The sequence below is a fragment of the Natrix helvetica genome, assembly GCF_964273705.1.
Source record: "Natrix helvetica genome assembly, chromosome: 1".
Classification (NCBI taxonomy): Eukaryota; Metazoa; Chordata; class Lepidosauria; order Squamata; family Natricidae; genus Natrix; species Natrix helvetica.
Genome location: NC_138548.1, coordinates 170,029,471 through 170,044,907, shown reverse-complemented (window position 1 = coordinate 170,044,907; position 15,437 = coordinate 170,029,471). Strand labels below are relative to the sequence as shown.

Sequence of the window (15,437 nt, the reverse complement as noted above, 5' to 3'; positions counted from 1 at the left end):
TGCATTAAAGCCCTTTGCTTAATGACCACGACTTACAACCATATTTCTGAGCTTAATTATGGTCATAAGTCAAGGACCCCATATACTGTTTTCACTTTCTCCCTTTAAAGTTCCATTTGCCCGAGTATCTTCTTTCCCAAGATCATGGATTCTTCTTCAAAAACTGTGGTGTTTTTCAATCACTGTGAAGCTACCATTTTTATTTTGAATAATTTCATTGTTCTTAATTTTATCTTCAGAACCTTTTCCTGGGCACTGAAATGTACTAGTTCGCCTCTGAAGCTTTAAAATAAAATAGAAGTGACCTAAATAGAATTTAAGTAATTCAAGCAGTGTCTTAAATAAAGCATGGAATCTATTTGATTCCATTGGCTTTTAGGTACATTTCCTTGTTATTTGTCCTCTCAGCATTATAGACATAGGAAACAGGTCTTCACTTTTTTAGATGCCCTCTGAAATCTAGTAACACATGGAACTATAAATAGCCCTTTTAATTACAGAGGTTATATTCAAAATGTGTAGACAAACTGCAAGGACAAAACCTTTCCAGGTTTTTTTTTAAATCTAGAGGTAGTAATTAACATAAACTTGAAACTCTAGGGTATTTAATTCTAAAATTCCAATTTCAATCTGGGGAATTTCAAGACATTTCACTATGAGTGATTATTCTGATTTTTCAAATGTTTTAAGGAGAAAAAAAGGGAAAGAGAAAGAGTTGCAGGGGGCAGTAAAAAAAGAATATTAATCAAGCCTCACACATTTTGCCTATGCACCTTGTTTCAAGGGAACCGTAGAAGAAAAATTTGAAGACATTCATTAAACATTATAATATTTGTTAGAACACATGCTTTTTAAATTAAAAATATAAACATTGTATAATTATATAATTGTTACATCACAGAGGCACCAAAGTATACCTAAACACTGCTTATTTAATCTCCCTGAATCTAAAAAGACACATGATTTCATAAGTTGGCACGTACTCCTGCTATTAAGAAAAATATTTTTTAAAATATAAACACGTGTCTCTATTTTTAAAAAAAAACCAATTTTAAAAGAAAAAAAAAGTACAGTTAAAGAACTCCTAAAAGCAATTTTTAAAATAACCTGGCTATCTCCTGAATAACAAATAAGATGGTATTTTTATTAATACATGTAACCAATAATTACAGTAAGGCAGTAATTTTGAGGTGTTTTATTTTTGACAGCATGACTAAATATTGGCTGAACTCGTTGATGGCATCAGAAGGGACTGATGGTGGGATCTGTAAAATATTTCCCCTTGATGATCTGAGACTATGAGGAGATCTGGACAGAGTAGTCCTTTGTAATCAAGGCACCAGATTTGAAACTCAGTAATCATGAGTTCTAGTCCTACTTTAGGCATGGTAGCCAGGCAGGTGACCTTGGCCAATTGCTCTCTCTCAGCCCTAGGAAATAGGCAAGGGCAAACAACTTTTTGAAACCTTGGGAAGAAAATTGCAGGGACTTGTCCAGGTAGTAGCCAGAAGTAATACTAATTGACATTATCTAAAAGAATAACGGGGCTCAGTGAATCCCTACTAATATTTAAAATATGATAAGGAAAATGAAGATTAAAAATGCATTAAAAATCCATTTCAATAGTTGCCACACCAAAACTGTTGGAATGCTTATTTCTGTTGTCTTTTCCTTCTCCCATATCTATGATGGCAAATCTATGGCACGTGTGCCACAAGTGGCATACAGAGCCCTCTCTATGGCCATGCCAGCCATCGCCCCAGCACAGCTCCACTGTGCAGTGTACGCCTCCCGCTGGGCAGTTTGTCTTCGGGTCTGCCGCGCAGAGGATGCACACATACATGGGGGGCATGTGTGGGGGCGGGACGCATGCGTGGGGGGCAGGCACTTGCATTGCATTTTGGGCAGCACCACGCAGTACCCTTGCATCCTGTTTTGGCTTCCAGGTTGGTGCAGGAAGACTTCCAGGCCCAAAATGGGGCGTGGGGGGGGGGGGGCGCTTTCAGCACACAATGACAAAATAGTTAGCCATTACTGTCCTATTTTAAGAATGTAATTCTGTACATTCCAAAGGACTGGAAAAAAATTTACATAGCAGGAGCTGGAATTAATATATGTTTAACGCATCTTTGCCACACTGATATTATATCTTTGAGGAAAAGAGCTGCACTATATATGGGATTTATTGAAGTCCTTCCATGAACTCCTGTTCTCAGAAACTTTATCCAGTTTGTATGATTGTGAACATGCGTGCCACCCAGCTGATTGTCACAAGTACATGCACGCCAGAATCTTGGAAGATTAGCTCGCTGGTGCGCATGCATGCACCGAAACCCGGAAGTTTATTTTCTGGTTTTCCGATGCGCATGCATGCGCCCTGAGAACCTCCTCTTCCAGGTTGCAGCCCACATGAGCGTGCACTCCTTTATCGGCACTCGGTGCTGAAAGGGTTCACCATCACTGTTCTAGGCTATTTCCATTTCTTTTAAAAGGTTCTTTGGATTCTCAGAACAAATTGCACCTGACATTCTTCTTTGCCCAGTATAGAGAAGTAGATCCATACCAACATGGGAAGCTCCTAGCAGGCATGATGGACTTACCTGCAAGGTTGAACTGGAAATATTCCCATTTAGCTGTCTTTATGCATACTGCTATTGAGGCAGAATGAGTAAACTACGGTATGAAACCATTACAACAGCCTCATTGTCAGCCACAATATGAATTCTGAATACCAATAAAAAGGGAACTATATAAGTGCTCAGCCTCTTTAAATGCATGTGTATGGTTAGTCTTTCATCCTGACATATTATGGAACACATCCAGACGGTGCCACCTATGGGGGAAAAATATCTTACGCAGAATTCCTACTCATAAGCAACTATCCACACATGCTCCCTTTATAGGACTGGAGACTCTGCCTATTCAAAAGCCGTTGATTAGACACAACAACCTATTGGCCTGCTTAATGTTGATAAGGCAGGAGTTGGAGTTTTGATGTCCCTGTCCGAATATTTTGGGCTACAACCCCCACTGTTTCTGCCCAATGGCCATACTGGTTGGATTGGGAACTGTAGTAAACTTTTTTTTGCAAGGCATTCAGTTTTATGTACCTGTTTAATATGAGTAATGGAGGAATATTGATAGAAGCATTCTAAGATGAGAGTACAAAAACATAAGAAAAATCACAAGAGGTGAAATCAAGAAAAAAATAGAAAAATATGACTTTTCTGATATAAAACAAAAAAGAAAGATAGCCCTTTGAAACTCTGCTATTAAGAGTTGCCAGATTGGTTAAGCAGTCTCCAAAATCTGCACTGCTTTCTAAGGGATACGGCCTCCTTATTTCGTGACTACTCCATTTTCAGACACTTCCTTGGCTCTAAATTGTTTTTGGTGATAAAATCATCCAGTTAATCTTTTTCATATAATACATTCAGACAATACTTCTTTATTAAAATAGAAAATCCAAAATCAAAAGGACTTCCTTTTAGGAAACAAGCCTATTTTCAAAACACCAAACTAAAGCATTGTGTTCTTGTTATCACCATTTAAAAAGAACACAATCAATACTGTTGAAATGAAAATACATTGAACTTGATTCAAGGAAACAAAATAGGGATATTTCCGTGTGCAATTTGCAGTAATATGATTCAACAGATGCTACCGCAAATTACATTTATTTGCAATCCTCCAAATGATTTTGTGCAGCCCAAGTCAATAATCTTCATACCCCCAAAATTAAGCATTCTTACTTGAGAGTGCGGGCACCGTATTTTATTAAAAGCATTAACAGTTACCCATTTGTGTCTGTGCAAGCCACTTTTTGGAAGAGAAACTGATGAAGAGGTATCTTAAGCCAATCACTTTTGAGGACAGATAATTTTACTAAAGTTTTGCATGAGGAACGACCGGCAAATTTGATCACGTGGAATACAAAGAGGTAAGTAGCATTCCTTGCTACCAGGAGAGACATTGGCAATAAGGCAGCATTTATTTAATGTCTCTATTGAAAGTTAAGCAAGGCTATAAAGCCAAAGGTGCAGTAACAGCCAATCTCTGGAGAGGAGATTTTGGACCTACATCAAGTTTTCTGTTTTTTTATGTGTGCAACTAACAACTCTCTTATGGAATACAGGTAGTCCTCGACTTACAACAGTTCACTTAGTGACCATTTAAAGTTGCAAGGGTAGTGAAAAATCTTAGGATCACTGCAGCATCCCCATGGTCACATGATTTACATTCGGATGCTTGACAACTGATTCACGTTTATGACGGTTGCAATGTCCGAGGGTCATGTGGATAACTTTTGGCAACCTTCTGACAAAGCCAACGAGGAAACCAGATTCACTTAACAACCATGTTGTTAATTTAACAACTGCAGTGATTCACTTATCAAATGTAGCAAGAAAAGTCATAAAACGAGGCAAAACTCACTTAACAAATTTCTCACTTAAGGAACATAAATTTTGGACTCAATTGTGGCCGTACGTTGAGGACTATCTATACTACTTCTTGGCTGCTCTTGGACAGCAGAATTGGAGGATCTACTGGTAGATTTTTGGTTGGTTTCCATTTGATTGCTAAGTGTTTTTGTTTTCTAATTAGACTGTAAAGATGAAAGAAATTTTTGGCCACGGTTTTATGCAACTCAACTGTGATCCCATTTCGAGTATAGAAAATAAGTTTCTGAGCCAAGATACTGAGTCAGAGACATAGTAAATCTTTTAACGGTGAAGTTTACCTTCTAATCTGAAGCTACTTCTTTGTGCTTGAATTTCAGGGTTAAGGCATAAACCAAAATTAGATCGCGCAAAGCTAAGCCTGCATGCCCTTAAACTCCTTCATAAATGAGTCTTCGAGAGTCTCCCATTGTTCCTTTTTAATCAGCATTCTCCACAAAGAAACACCCAGCTTCCTGCCTGCCAGATCACAAGAACTGCCATTTTGCTGAAGCAAACTCAGATTATGCCACTTAATTTTTCTCTTCCCATATGATTCAGAACTGAAGTTAATGATACTAAAATCTAGTATCGGTAAAGGTTCCCCTCGCACATATGTGCTAGTCATTCCCAACTCTAGGGGGCAGTGCTAATCTCCGTTTCAAAGCCAAAGAGCCAGTGCTGTCCAAAGACCTCTCTGTGGTCATGTGGCTGGCATGAATAAACGGCGAAGACGCGCAGAACGCTGTTGCCTTCTCATCAAAGGTGGTCCCTATTTTTCTACTTGCATTTTTTACGTGCTTTCGAACTACTAGGTTGGCAGAAGCTGGGACAAGTAACAGGAGCTCACTCCGTTACACGGTCGGTACAAGGAAACCGCCAAACTGCCGACCTTTCTGATCGACAAGCTCAGCGCCTTAGCCACTGAGCCACCACATCCCTGACTAAAATCTATACATAAATAAAATCTATACAGGACCAAAAATGGCCTCTATACATTTGAATCAGGAAAGAAATAAAGGCAAGATGCTGGAATAGGGTTGCCATTAGTAAAAATTAGAGCAAGATTAGAGCAAAAATCAGGCCGGTTGCATAGCAGAGTAAAAAACAGCAAGGATATAGAACAGAATATTTATATATTCTGTTATAATATATTCTGCACATAGAATATACAGTTCTTCTTAATGTAGCGTCCATAGCAAATATCTCCTTTTAAAGGAGATTTCGGTAAAGATACGACAATTGGGAGATAGACCCACACTAAAAATGTGGGGAAGCCAGGATATGTTGTCATTAGCAAGTTGCTACCTTCAACTATACCTGTCCTGCAACCTCTAAAGCTACATACAACACATAACTGAAACATCAACAGCAGCTCCTTTAATACTCCTTAAACAAAACAAACCCAAAAGGCAAAAGCACATAGGTGTCTCTGCAAGGCAAAATTACTACTGTTATCAATGCATATAAACATCCATCTTACAAGCCATTTGTTAGGTCTCAGTTTGCAAAGGCGGCTCTTCCGTGACTTCATTTGCTCCTAGGGCTGTGCTGAAGTTTCTTGTCCTCCCTTTCCCACTTGGGGATTAGGCGGTTGGGGTGGGTGGGATAAGGGGGCAGATCCCTTTCCTTCCCCCGCCTCTGCTGCGGGTCGCGGGGTCAGAGCCCTGCCTGCATTTCTATTTGCAATCTTTGCCCTCTTCCCTCCACCCTTCCACATCTCCTTCGCCAATATCAATAGAAGGATGCCAGCACAAACGCATCCGATTGGCTGAGAAGGCAGAGGCCAAAACTCCTGGGAAAGCTGTGCCTTGACTCACTCTCCCACGCTGGCTATCTTAACAGCAGCAGACTTCCGACAGAAGCCCCGGCCACAAGAGCTCTGGGACAGCTTGGAAAACTGTGCCCTGGATATCTCTGCCATGATACGTGCAAAGAAAACATTCGAACGACAAACTTGGAAAGAAGAAAAGTAGACCTTTAGGGCACTCCCGACTCTGTCTCATAGTGTTTTTCTAACCACAAGAGAATTAGAAAAAAAGAAAAAAAGAAAAAGGAAGTACAACTGTCCTCATTTTTGCCATTAATAGTTAGATTCCTCACTTCTGTGAACTAACCGTAAAACCATAAACATAACTTAGTCACGTTATTTCAGGCGTATTCCTAAATTGCTAAATTTGCCAAAAACAAATAAACCCTCTTATGTTAGTGTGATATGGGAACATCACAGGGAGCAGATATTTTGCAGTTCCAGAAGAGATCTAGGGCAGTAGCCCCCAACCTTTGGGGCACCAGGGACTGGTTCAATGGAGAAAGGTTTTTCCCTGGACCAGAGGGGGCGTGGTTTCCCGTACTGTCTACAGCCCCCAGATAGATCTTTGCTTATTTGCATGACCTGTTCGCATGCTGCAGCCAAGTGCTGGTCCACAGAACAGGGGTTCGGGATCCCTGATCTAGGGTTGGATACAAAATAAAATGTGCAGCTGAGAGGCAAACAAAGGCACTTTAAGGCCTCCATCAAAATTAGTACTGCTCAGACTTGTCACATGGGTAAGGTTCAGTGGTGAAATTCAATAATTTTCCCTACCGTTTCTGTGGGCGTGGCTTGATGGTCATGTGATGGCTGGCCGTGGTTTGGTGGTCATGTAACTGGGCAGGTGTGGCTTGGTGGTCATGCGACCGGGCGGGCGCAACTGACTCACACACAATGTAAAAGCAGATGGACTTCACACAAAATGGCTCCTGCAACTAGCAGGAACCACACAGAGTCACAGAGAGCTCAAAAACCAACTATCACACTTTTCACAAAAATAACACAAAAGCTGCACAACTGACTCACACACAATGTAAAAGCAGCTGGACTTCACACAAAATGGGCCCTGCAACAAGCAGGAACCTCACAGACAATCAGGCACAGCTATTTTTAGCATGTTTTGTACTACCGGTTCAGGCGAATAGGTAGTAAAAAATGCTTTTAAAAAGTTCCGACGATTGTGCAGCACAACTGATTGTCGCACAGCTGATGGTCTAAACCAGTGTTTCTCAAAGTGGTCCGTACCGCCCCCTTGGGGGGCGTTAAAGAAGTGCAAGGGGGCGGTAGGAAGTTCTGCCTTACATGGGGGCGTTGAACGTACAGAAGGGGGCGTTGAACAAATTCTATTTATTACTTGTTCTGTGACTAGGCGGACTCACACAGCAGTCATTGCGCGCGGCACGTGGGCAAACCTGCAACACCGATCGTTGCTGTTGGAAACATGGCTTTCATACGAGCGAATGTGCACTTCCTTAGTCAGTCTTGGGTCTAACATTGCGTCCCCAGTAGCGCAAAGAATAGAAAATTCAATAAAATCCCATAGAATGCTGATCAAATTTCTATGATATCCTATTCAAATTTCTATGGCTGTGCTACTGGGGGTCTAGTGTTTGCTGCGCGCAGTGTGAGTCAGCCTCCTTTCACTGCGCCAGGAATGGAGGCTTCCCCAGTAGCACAAGGAATAGAAATTTCAATAGAATCTCATAGAAAGGTGATCAAATTTCTACGGTATTCTATTTAAATTTCTATGGCTGTGCTGTTGGGGTTGCTGGGTCTTCTTCCTAGAGTTTAGGCGTCCTTGGCACATCTGACGAGCGAAAATGCCAGTTTCGGATACGTCCTTCCCTTCTGTCTGAACAGCCAATCACGTTACAGATCGTCATTTCTGTGTCAGACGTCGGAGATGCCCAGTAATTACTACCATAGAGTTATGAATAGAATTTCATCAAATTTCTGTGGTATTCTATTGATATTTCTATGAATATTGTTTTACTGGGATTTTTCAGAAATTTGAGTCATATACCTGGTGGAAAAAAGTCATAGAGTTATGAATAGATTTCCATAGAAATATTGTAAAATTCTATTGATAACTCTATGGCTTTTTCCACCGGGATGATGATGTTGTTAATCGACGGATTTTCAAATTAATTGTACTATCAGCCATCCTAAAATAAGGTGAGTGTTTGACCACCTCTATGGTCGTTCTAACCGTTAGAACTATTGTTATTGATATAGAATTTAAATAAATATTTCGTATAAGTCGATGTACAAGATTACAACATCCGTGCTTCAATATCTTGTTATAAATTAATAGAGTTCAGTCATAAAGCTGGCCTATTGTTTCTGGGGCTCGTAACATAAAAGCTAAGCTGCTTGCAAACTAGGATATAGCAAGCACTTGCAAACATTCCTGTAACATAAAACGTCTTTTCTTGCAACTGCTTGCATAGCCACACGCAAACGTAAAAAATGCAACCACTTGCTTTTGGCAATGTAACATAAACCTCCAATCCGCTTGCAAAGCCGTTCGCAAATTTGCATGCAGCTGGAGGCGCTTGCAAAGTCACCTTTCTATGATTCATCGATGAGAATGAAGAAAAAGCCATAGAGTTATCAATGGAATTTCCTAATACTTCTATGACATCATGTTCATAGATCTACCGGTGAAAAATTTATTTACATGTAATACATTTTGCAATTTAATACATTTTGTATATTATACAATTAAATAATCTTTAGGGGGCGGTGGCAAATCAAATTGTGTCTTAAAAATGGTTAAAAAAAGTTTGAGAAACACTGGTCTAAACTTTTTAAAGCGTTTTTTACTACCGGTTCGGGCAAACCGGCCCGAACCAGTAGCATTTCACCTCTGGTAAGGTTATTAGAAAGTCAGGACAGAAATACAAATGATATCTGATCATTGGCATCTTTAGGAATGAAATTCAGTGACTTGAAATACACCTCGAATAATGATATATAACTTGGAACTCTTCAGAATGTTATAACCAACTTCCAGTTGTTATAGCTGGCATAAATAACAGAAAGGAATGGTACAAATTGCAGCCCAGATTATCTGGAGAGCACCAGATTGCTTGTTCCTGACCTAAAAGGATAAGGCTTTAAATTCATCCACTTGTCTATCTAATTCAGTATTACCCATACTGGAATAGGAGCTTCTGATTAAATTGCAATAGGTTGATGGGCCTGTTTTAGAATTTAAAATATAGTTCTTACTTAATTCCCACCTAAAATGGACACAAATCATGCTGTCAGTAATCATATAGAGCTCCAAAGAGCATAAACAAATAAAACTAAGACGTCACAGGCTGTCCATCTCTAACAATAACAAACATGCTGTATCTCTGAGTGATCTTTAGGCACAATTTAAATAGGAGTATCTCAGAAGAGTATAATCTTCCTTCACATTAGTAACCCCAACCCCTTTTTATGACCGTACCTATAGCTGAAATACACACTAAAATGGATCAGGGTTGTGTATGAAGCCACAAAGGATCTGAATTTAAAATTGTAGTTTAAGATCTTCTTCTACACTGTATACCAAAGAACCACTTTAACGGCTTTATCAAAACTCTGTATCCAACATTTGTGCAATCTAGAGGGACAATAACTCTCCAAAGTCCTCTACATAGTTCTACCAACATGTACCAGATATCAGACTAGAGAAAGTGTGTGCAGAATATGTAGGGGAATCAGCACTTGGAGAACTGCAACATCAAAGCAACAATAATCCTTATCTCTTTCCACATACCTCCTCCATCTCAAAGGAGTCCTTCTGCTGCAGCATGAGGCTGGCAATCGAGGGAATGGTTAGAGGAACAGAGGCCTCTTTATCAGCCACTGAAGTTGCAGGCATTTGAATTGCCCTGGTATCTTTATGTTCAGAGCTGGTCGATTCCAGAGTATCACCTGTGAGATTAGAAGAGTTCATAGCAGCAATCTTTTCATGAAATCCACCTGTATGTCCAAAAGAGTTATTATTTTGCTGATCTTCGTAAGAAACAGAATAACCTTGAGTTTCTTGTTGAACGCTAGGACAAAGTTCTGAAGAATCCGGAGCTCCTAACAGGCTGGACTGGTTGCAAGGGGCTTCTTCTTTTACTGTTGCCAACAAAGATGCTTTGAAGTGCTTTGGAGTTTTGACTTCATTTTTCACTTCTGATTCTTCACTCCCACTTTCAGATTTGCCCTTCTCAGTGGATATATTACTGCCGCCATCCCCTGCTTGAGTGTTTCCGTAGAGATTGAGCTTAGACAGGGTCTTCATCAAACGATTCGCTGTGTTACTTCGTGCCAGAGGCGGTGGACTGGAGGCCTCTTTACTGGAAGATGCTGAATTCATGCTCCCAATTTTCTGCAAGGGAGTGCCAGAAACTTGAGAGTACAAGGAAGAGAATGCATTGGCCACAGTAGTAAGCACTTCGATTTGACGAAAGCGACCTGGCAAAAAGACAAAACCAAGTGACAAAAAGAACAAAGGGCAGCACTGTAAAAGTGCAACATTGAAACAACAACTGAACTTGAAGCTTGCAAAGTTAAAAACAGAAACACCAGAACATCAGCACCAAAGCCAAGCCCGACTTCTGACTTTCAACTATCCTTGACTTCTGAAATCTGAGGGAAGTAGGGTAAAAAAAAGGTAAAGGTTCCCCTCGCACATATGTGCTAGTTGTTCCTGACTCTAGGGGCGGTGCTCATCTCCATTTCAAAGCTGAAGAGCCAGCACTGTCCGAAGACGTCTCCGTGGTCATGTGGCCGGCATGACTAAACACGGAAGGCTCATGGAACGCTGTTACCTTCCCACCAAAGATGGTTCCTATTTTTCTACTTGCATTTTTACATGCTTTCGAACTGCTAGGTTGGTAGAAGTTACCTATACACTAATTCCATGCACTAATTCTTTACCAAAATGTTACTTGTAGTATTCCCTGAGGAAAAGTTGATGGTCTTGAATTGTTTTGTCATGGGATCAGTCTTAAAAAACACATCTGTCTTTGAACACTCAAAAAAATTGTTTCCTTTTTATTATTTTAATTTTCAGTAGGGATGTAAGCCACTCTATATCAACTCTGTAGCATATACACCCAAGAAATTAATGCACACCGAGCTACATCATTGGGGAACTGTTCAGAGGAAGAAGAGGGGGAAAATATGAGATTCCTTCCATCACTTTTCCACCAAATAAAAACACCTATCTCCTTACTGAACTGTATTTTAAATGAGCTCCATTCCCTCTTCTCTGAACCTTTTCTAACATTCCAGTTCCATAGGCTGCATTTTACTCCTACTTCATTCTGCTGTCCATGGACAATTGTGAGTAGGATGGTACCAAAGTTTTAGAACTGATTCCATCATCTCTAGTTAGCATAAGGAAGAGAAGCTAAGATTTAGGAGTTAATTTTTTCCAAGGAATCCAGGCTGGAAAAGGCTGCTCAATTGCTCCTAATGCTTTGCTAGTTATCTACACACTATCATTTGAGAGATTGACTTTTCGCACTGCATAATGAAACGGTAAATTATAGAGGGATAGTTAGCTGCCTTGACAACAAGTGACTAGGTTCAGATGGTTTAAAATTAGAAGGGCTTTTCATTTGATCTATTTATTTCTAGTTTACCTTTCTGAAAAACAAGGAGATTAATCAAGTAATACCATATTTGCCTTTGCCAACTTTTGAAATTATTTAGGAACATATCAATTTTTTATCCATTTATGTTTATTGAATGTGTATATTGCCCAGTAAGAAAAACATACTTGTCAAAGCAAAATTGGGATTTTCCACTTCCATCCGCTGCAGTTGTGCACTCAGAAACACTTTGATATCTATTCCTCTTGCAAAAGATGATGAATTAAAAAACCTTGATGGAATTTTAGAAGCAATATCTGGTTCATCACGTCCAAATCCAAGATTATAGAGAACCTCTTCAGGATCTTCCTCATAGAGTTCCAGTAGTTCAGACACACTATATTAAAACAATAACATAAGAATTGCATTATATACTCTGCTTTTCTGGTTAGGTACAGAGGGGAAATCTGTAAGACTATTAAATTGAATACCTGGATTAAAAGATTGGGACCGCAATTTTTAGCTTTTAAAGGAGGTAAAAGGAAATGACATTATGATTCTGTGATCTTACTTAAAATATATTTATAAACATTGAAATATTTGTGGTGTACTCTCTCATAATTCTATTAATCTCAACACGACTTCTCAGCACATCTATAATAAATTTCACTGGAGTGGCTGAGGAATTTTGGGAGTTGAAGTCCATAAGTCAAGCTGCCAAGATTGGATACTCCTGAGCTACACTGTTAATTTAGTTTGGATATTAATGAGCCGCAAAATTTGCCTAGAACCATGATGGCGAACCTATGGCATGCGTGTCACAGGTGGCACATAGAGCCCTCTCCGTGGGCACATGAGCTAGCGCCCCAGCTCAGCTCTGCCACGCGTGCCTCCCGCCAGTAAGCTGGTCTGCGGGTCTTGGCGCACACGCACAGGGCACATGTGGGAGATGCACGCACATTCATGGGGCACATGTGTGGGGGGGTCACACACACATGAGAGGGGGACGGGATGCATAGAGGTGGTTGTGTGCGCATTGAATTATGTGTGGCCGCTTTTGGCATTCTGTGCCAAAAAGGCTAGCCATCACTGGCCTAGAAGAACGTTTAAATTTGTATGGTTTCGATCAATAATAATTATATACAAGGGCAGATTGTCAGCTACCCCAACCTTGTTCCAACTTCCTTGAAAGCAAAGCCCTACTCACAAACCCCGTAGTCCGACTATATAGCTCTGAGCAGACTTTGCCTGTTCATCCAGTCTTTGCTATCATAACTACATTGTTAGAAAACATTTAAGACGTGTACTTGGTCAGCAAACTCACTGCATCCTGTAAGATTTGGATTCTAAGCAACCAATAAGCCAAACTGTTTTGCAGAATGTGTGACACCTTGTCCTTCCCAGCTCTTTATTTCTTAAATTCAAGGCAACGATGGCCTGAACTAGGCTAGGTCTATCACCTGCAACTTAGAGGTACTCTACCAATCTCCCATGTCACCTCTTTTTAAAAAATACTTAACGCCCACTGACTTGAGTTCATGCTGGCTTATTTTGTAAAAAGAGCCTGCACAGCCTCAATAAGGAGCTTTTCTTTTTTGAAAGGATATGGGGAGTGAAGATTAGGCTCCTAGCCTCCTGCACACATGATCTTAATCCAGCGTCGTTGTAATAACAATATGAGAAATGGTGCGCAATACAATGTACTTTATACTCCACTTGATTTGCTCCCAAATTGTGCCTGGAGACTTTACAGATAGAGTAGGTAATCCGCTCAAAATCTTTGCCTTCCAAAGCATAGGAAGCCAGAGAAATGCAGACTGAACCACACGGACCTGCTCTCTCCCTTACAGAAGATAAACTGAGCTCATCTGCATGAACACATTAGTGTAGAGTTATTTTGGCAATAGAGGAATGGTTTTCATTGCCATTTTCAAAAAAAATTCAATTTGAGGACTCCTTGGGCCTTGTTGTTTTCTTGCAGACGTTTCATTAACCAAACTAGGTAACATCATCAGTACTAGTGCTAGGACTAGCACTGATGATGTTACCTAGTTTGGCTAATGAAATATCTGCAAGGAAACAATTAGGCTCAGAGAGCACCAAGGACTATTAAATTTAAATGCAAAACATATACAAAAAAGACAGAGAAACATGCATACTGCCGTAATACACAGTATGCCAAAATATCATGAAACTCCAAAGGTGACCATATTTAATGTATTTCAAAAAGAGATATCACCAAACTGCAGACCCAAGGAACTGTGATAAAAATGTATAAAATGTGATTTCTTTTTTTCCAGAAGAAAAGAAGAGGTGGAATAAAAACAAAATGCCACTGGTTCTTTACTCCACCCTAATAATCCTTTGCTTACCTAGAAACAGTTGCACTGCTTTTTCCTGAGCCAGTGGAATTCATACTTCTCCCCCTTTGATGGAACTGAAGCCTCTTGTCCTTTGCCAATATACTGTTGCTGACAACACAAAGGGAATTCATAATTACAAGGGTGGAGAGCTTGCCTCTTCCTTTAGGAATATCCCAAATATCCAACATTCTACTACTCCGTTTTTTCTTAAATTCACTTTGGTTGCCCAAGAGCAGCTTTTCATTGTAAGCCTCTTGATCCCTTCCAAACCCCACAACTGCTTCTTTTGCTAAAAGCACCCCACCTAGTTCGATTTACCACATCCAAAGAACTGCATGGAACTTCTGCTTTTTTTTTTTTTTTAGCTCAGCACAGAATTTTAGTTTGAAAGAAATTAAATATACAAGCACAAAAGGAATGGCAATTCAATAGAGTTCCTTATTTCCTCAGCTGAAGAGTAGAACTTTTTCCTTCCAGATGTTTTGGGCTGCTGCTTACTAAAGCACAACAGTGGGAAACGTCTGTAGACCAGATCAGTCACACGTTATTGGCTCGATGAAGAGCAGCGTTATAGAAGGCAAGACAAACAATACAGGGTATGGTGGGGTTCAGACATGTAAGCAGAGCCAGAATTTTCCATTTCTGGACAAGGAAGGGGGTTCAGGGGAGGAAAATATCCCCCCCCTTTTAATTCTATCAAGCTGATTTTAAATTAATACTACAGCTTCTTTCAGTGGTGGGATTCAAAAAAAATTACTATCTGTTCTGGGGGCATGGCTTGGTGGGCGTGGCAGGGAAAGGATACTGTAAAATCCCCATTTCCTCCCCACTCCAGGGGAAGGTTACTGCAAAATTCCCATTTCCTCCCAATCAGCCGGGACTCAAGAGGCAGAGAATAGATGGGGGAATGGCCAATCAGAGGTGGTATTTACCAGTTCTCCGAACTACTCAAAATTTCTGCTACCGGTTCTCCAGAAATGGTCAGAACCTGCTGAATACCACCTCTGGCTTCTTTTCAAAACGTGGGACACTGAATTTAGAAGTACAATTTGGGAAATTTGAGGATCAACCCAAAAGACTATAAGTTTCTCATCTTTGGTTGATATAACTTTGGAGTTATAATCAGGATGACAGGTAAATGTGCTTTATCTGTCAAATAGGCTTTTGATATTTCTATATAACATGGAAACACAAAATGCTGCACTCTTGGCTTTTCTCAATGGCTGGAACTACAAGGAAT

At 40.2% G+C, this 15,437-nt stretch overlaps 1 protein-coding gene across 4 annotated transcripts in view; it reads right to left on the bottom strand.

Moving 5' to 3' along the window:
- The window catches only part of ITPRID2 (ITPR interacting domain containing 2), a 73,534-nt gene that overhangs the window by 32,486 nt on the left and 25,611 nt on the right, over positions 1-15,437 (bottom strand). For all 4 annotated transcript variants that reach the window (XM_081934109.1, XM_081934108.1, XM_081934110.1 and 1 more), the window contains 3 exons: positions 14,207-14,305; positions 12,023-12,231; positions 10,022-10,710 (listed from right to left, as the gene is read on the bottom strand). In XM_081934109.1, the coding sequence (XP_081790235.1) occupies positions 10,022-10,710; positions 12,023-12,231; positions 14,207-14,305 (997 nt within the window). The remainder of the gene's footprint in view (positions 1-10,021; positions 10,711-12,022; positions 12,232-14,206; positions 14,306-15,437) is intronic.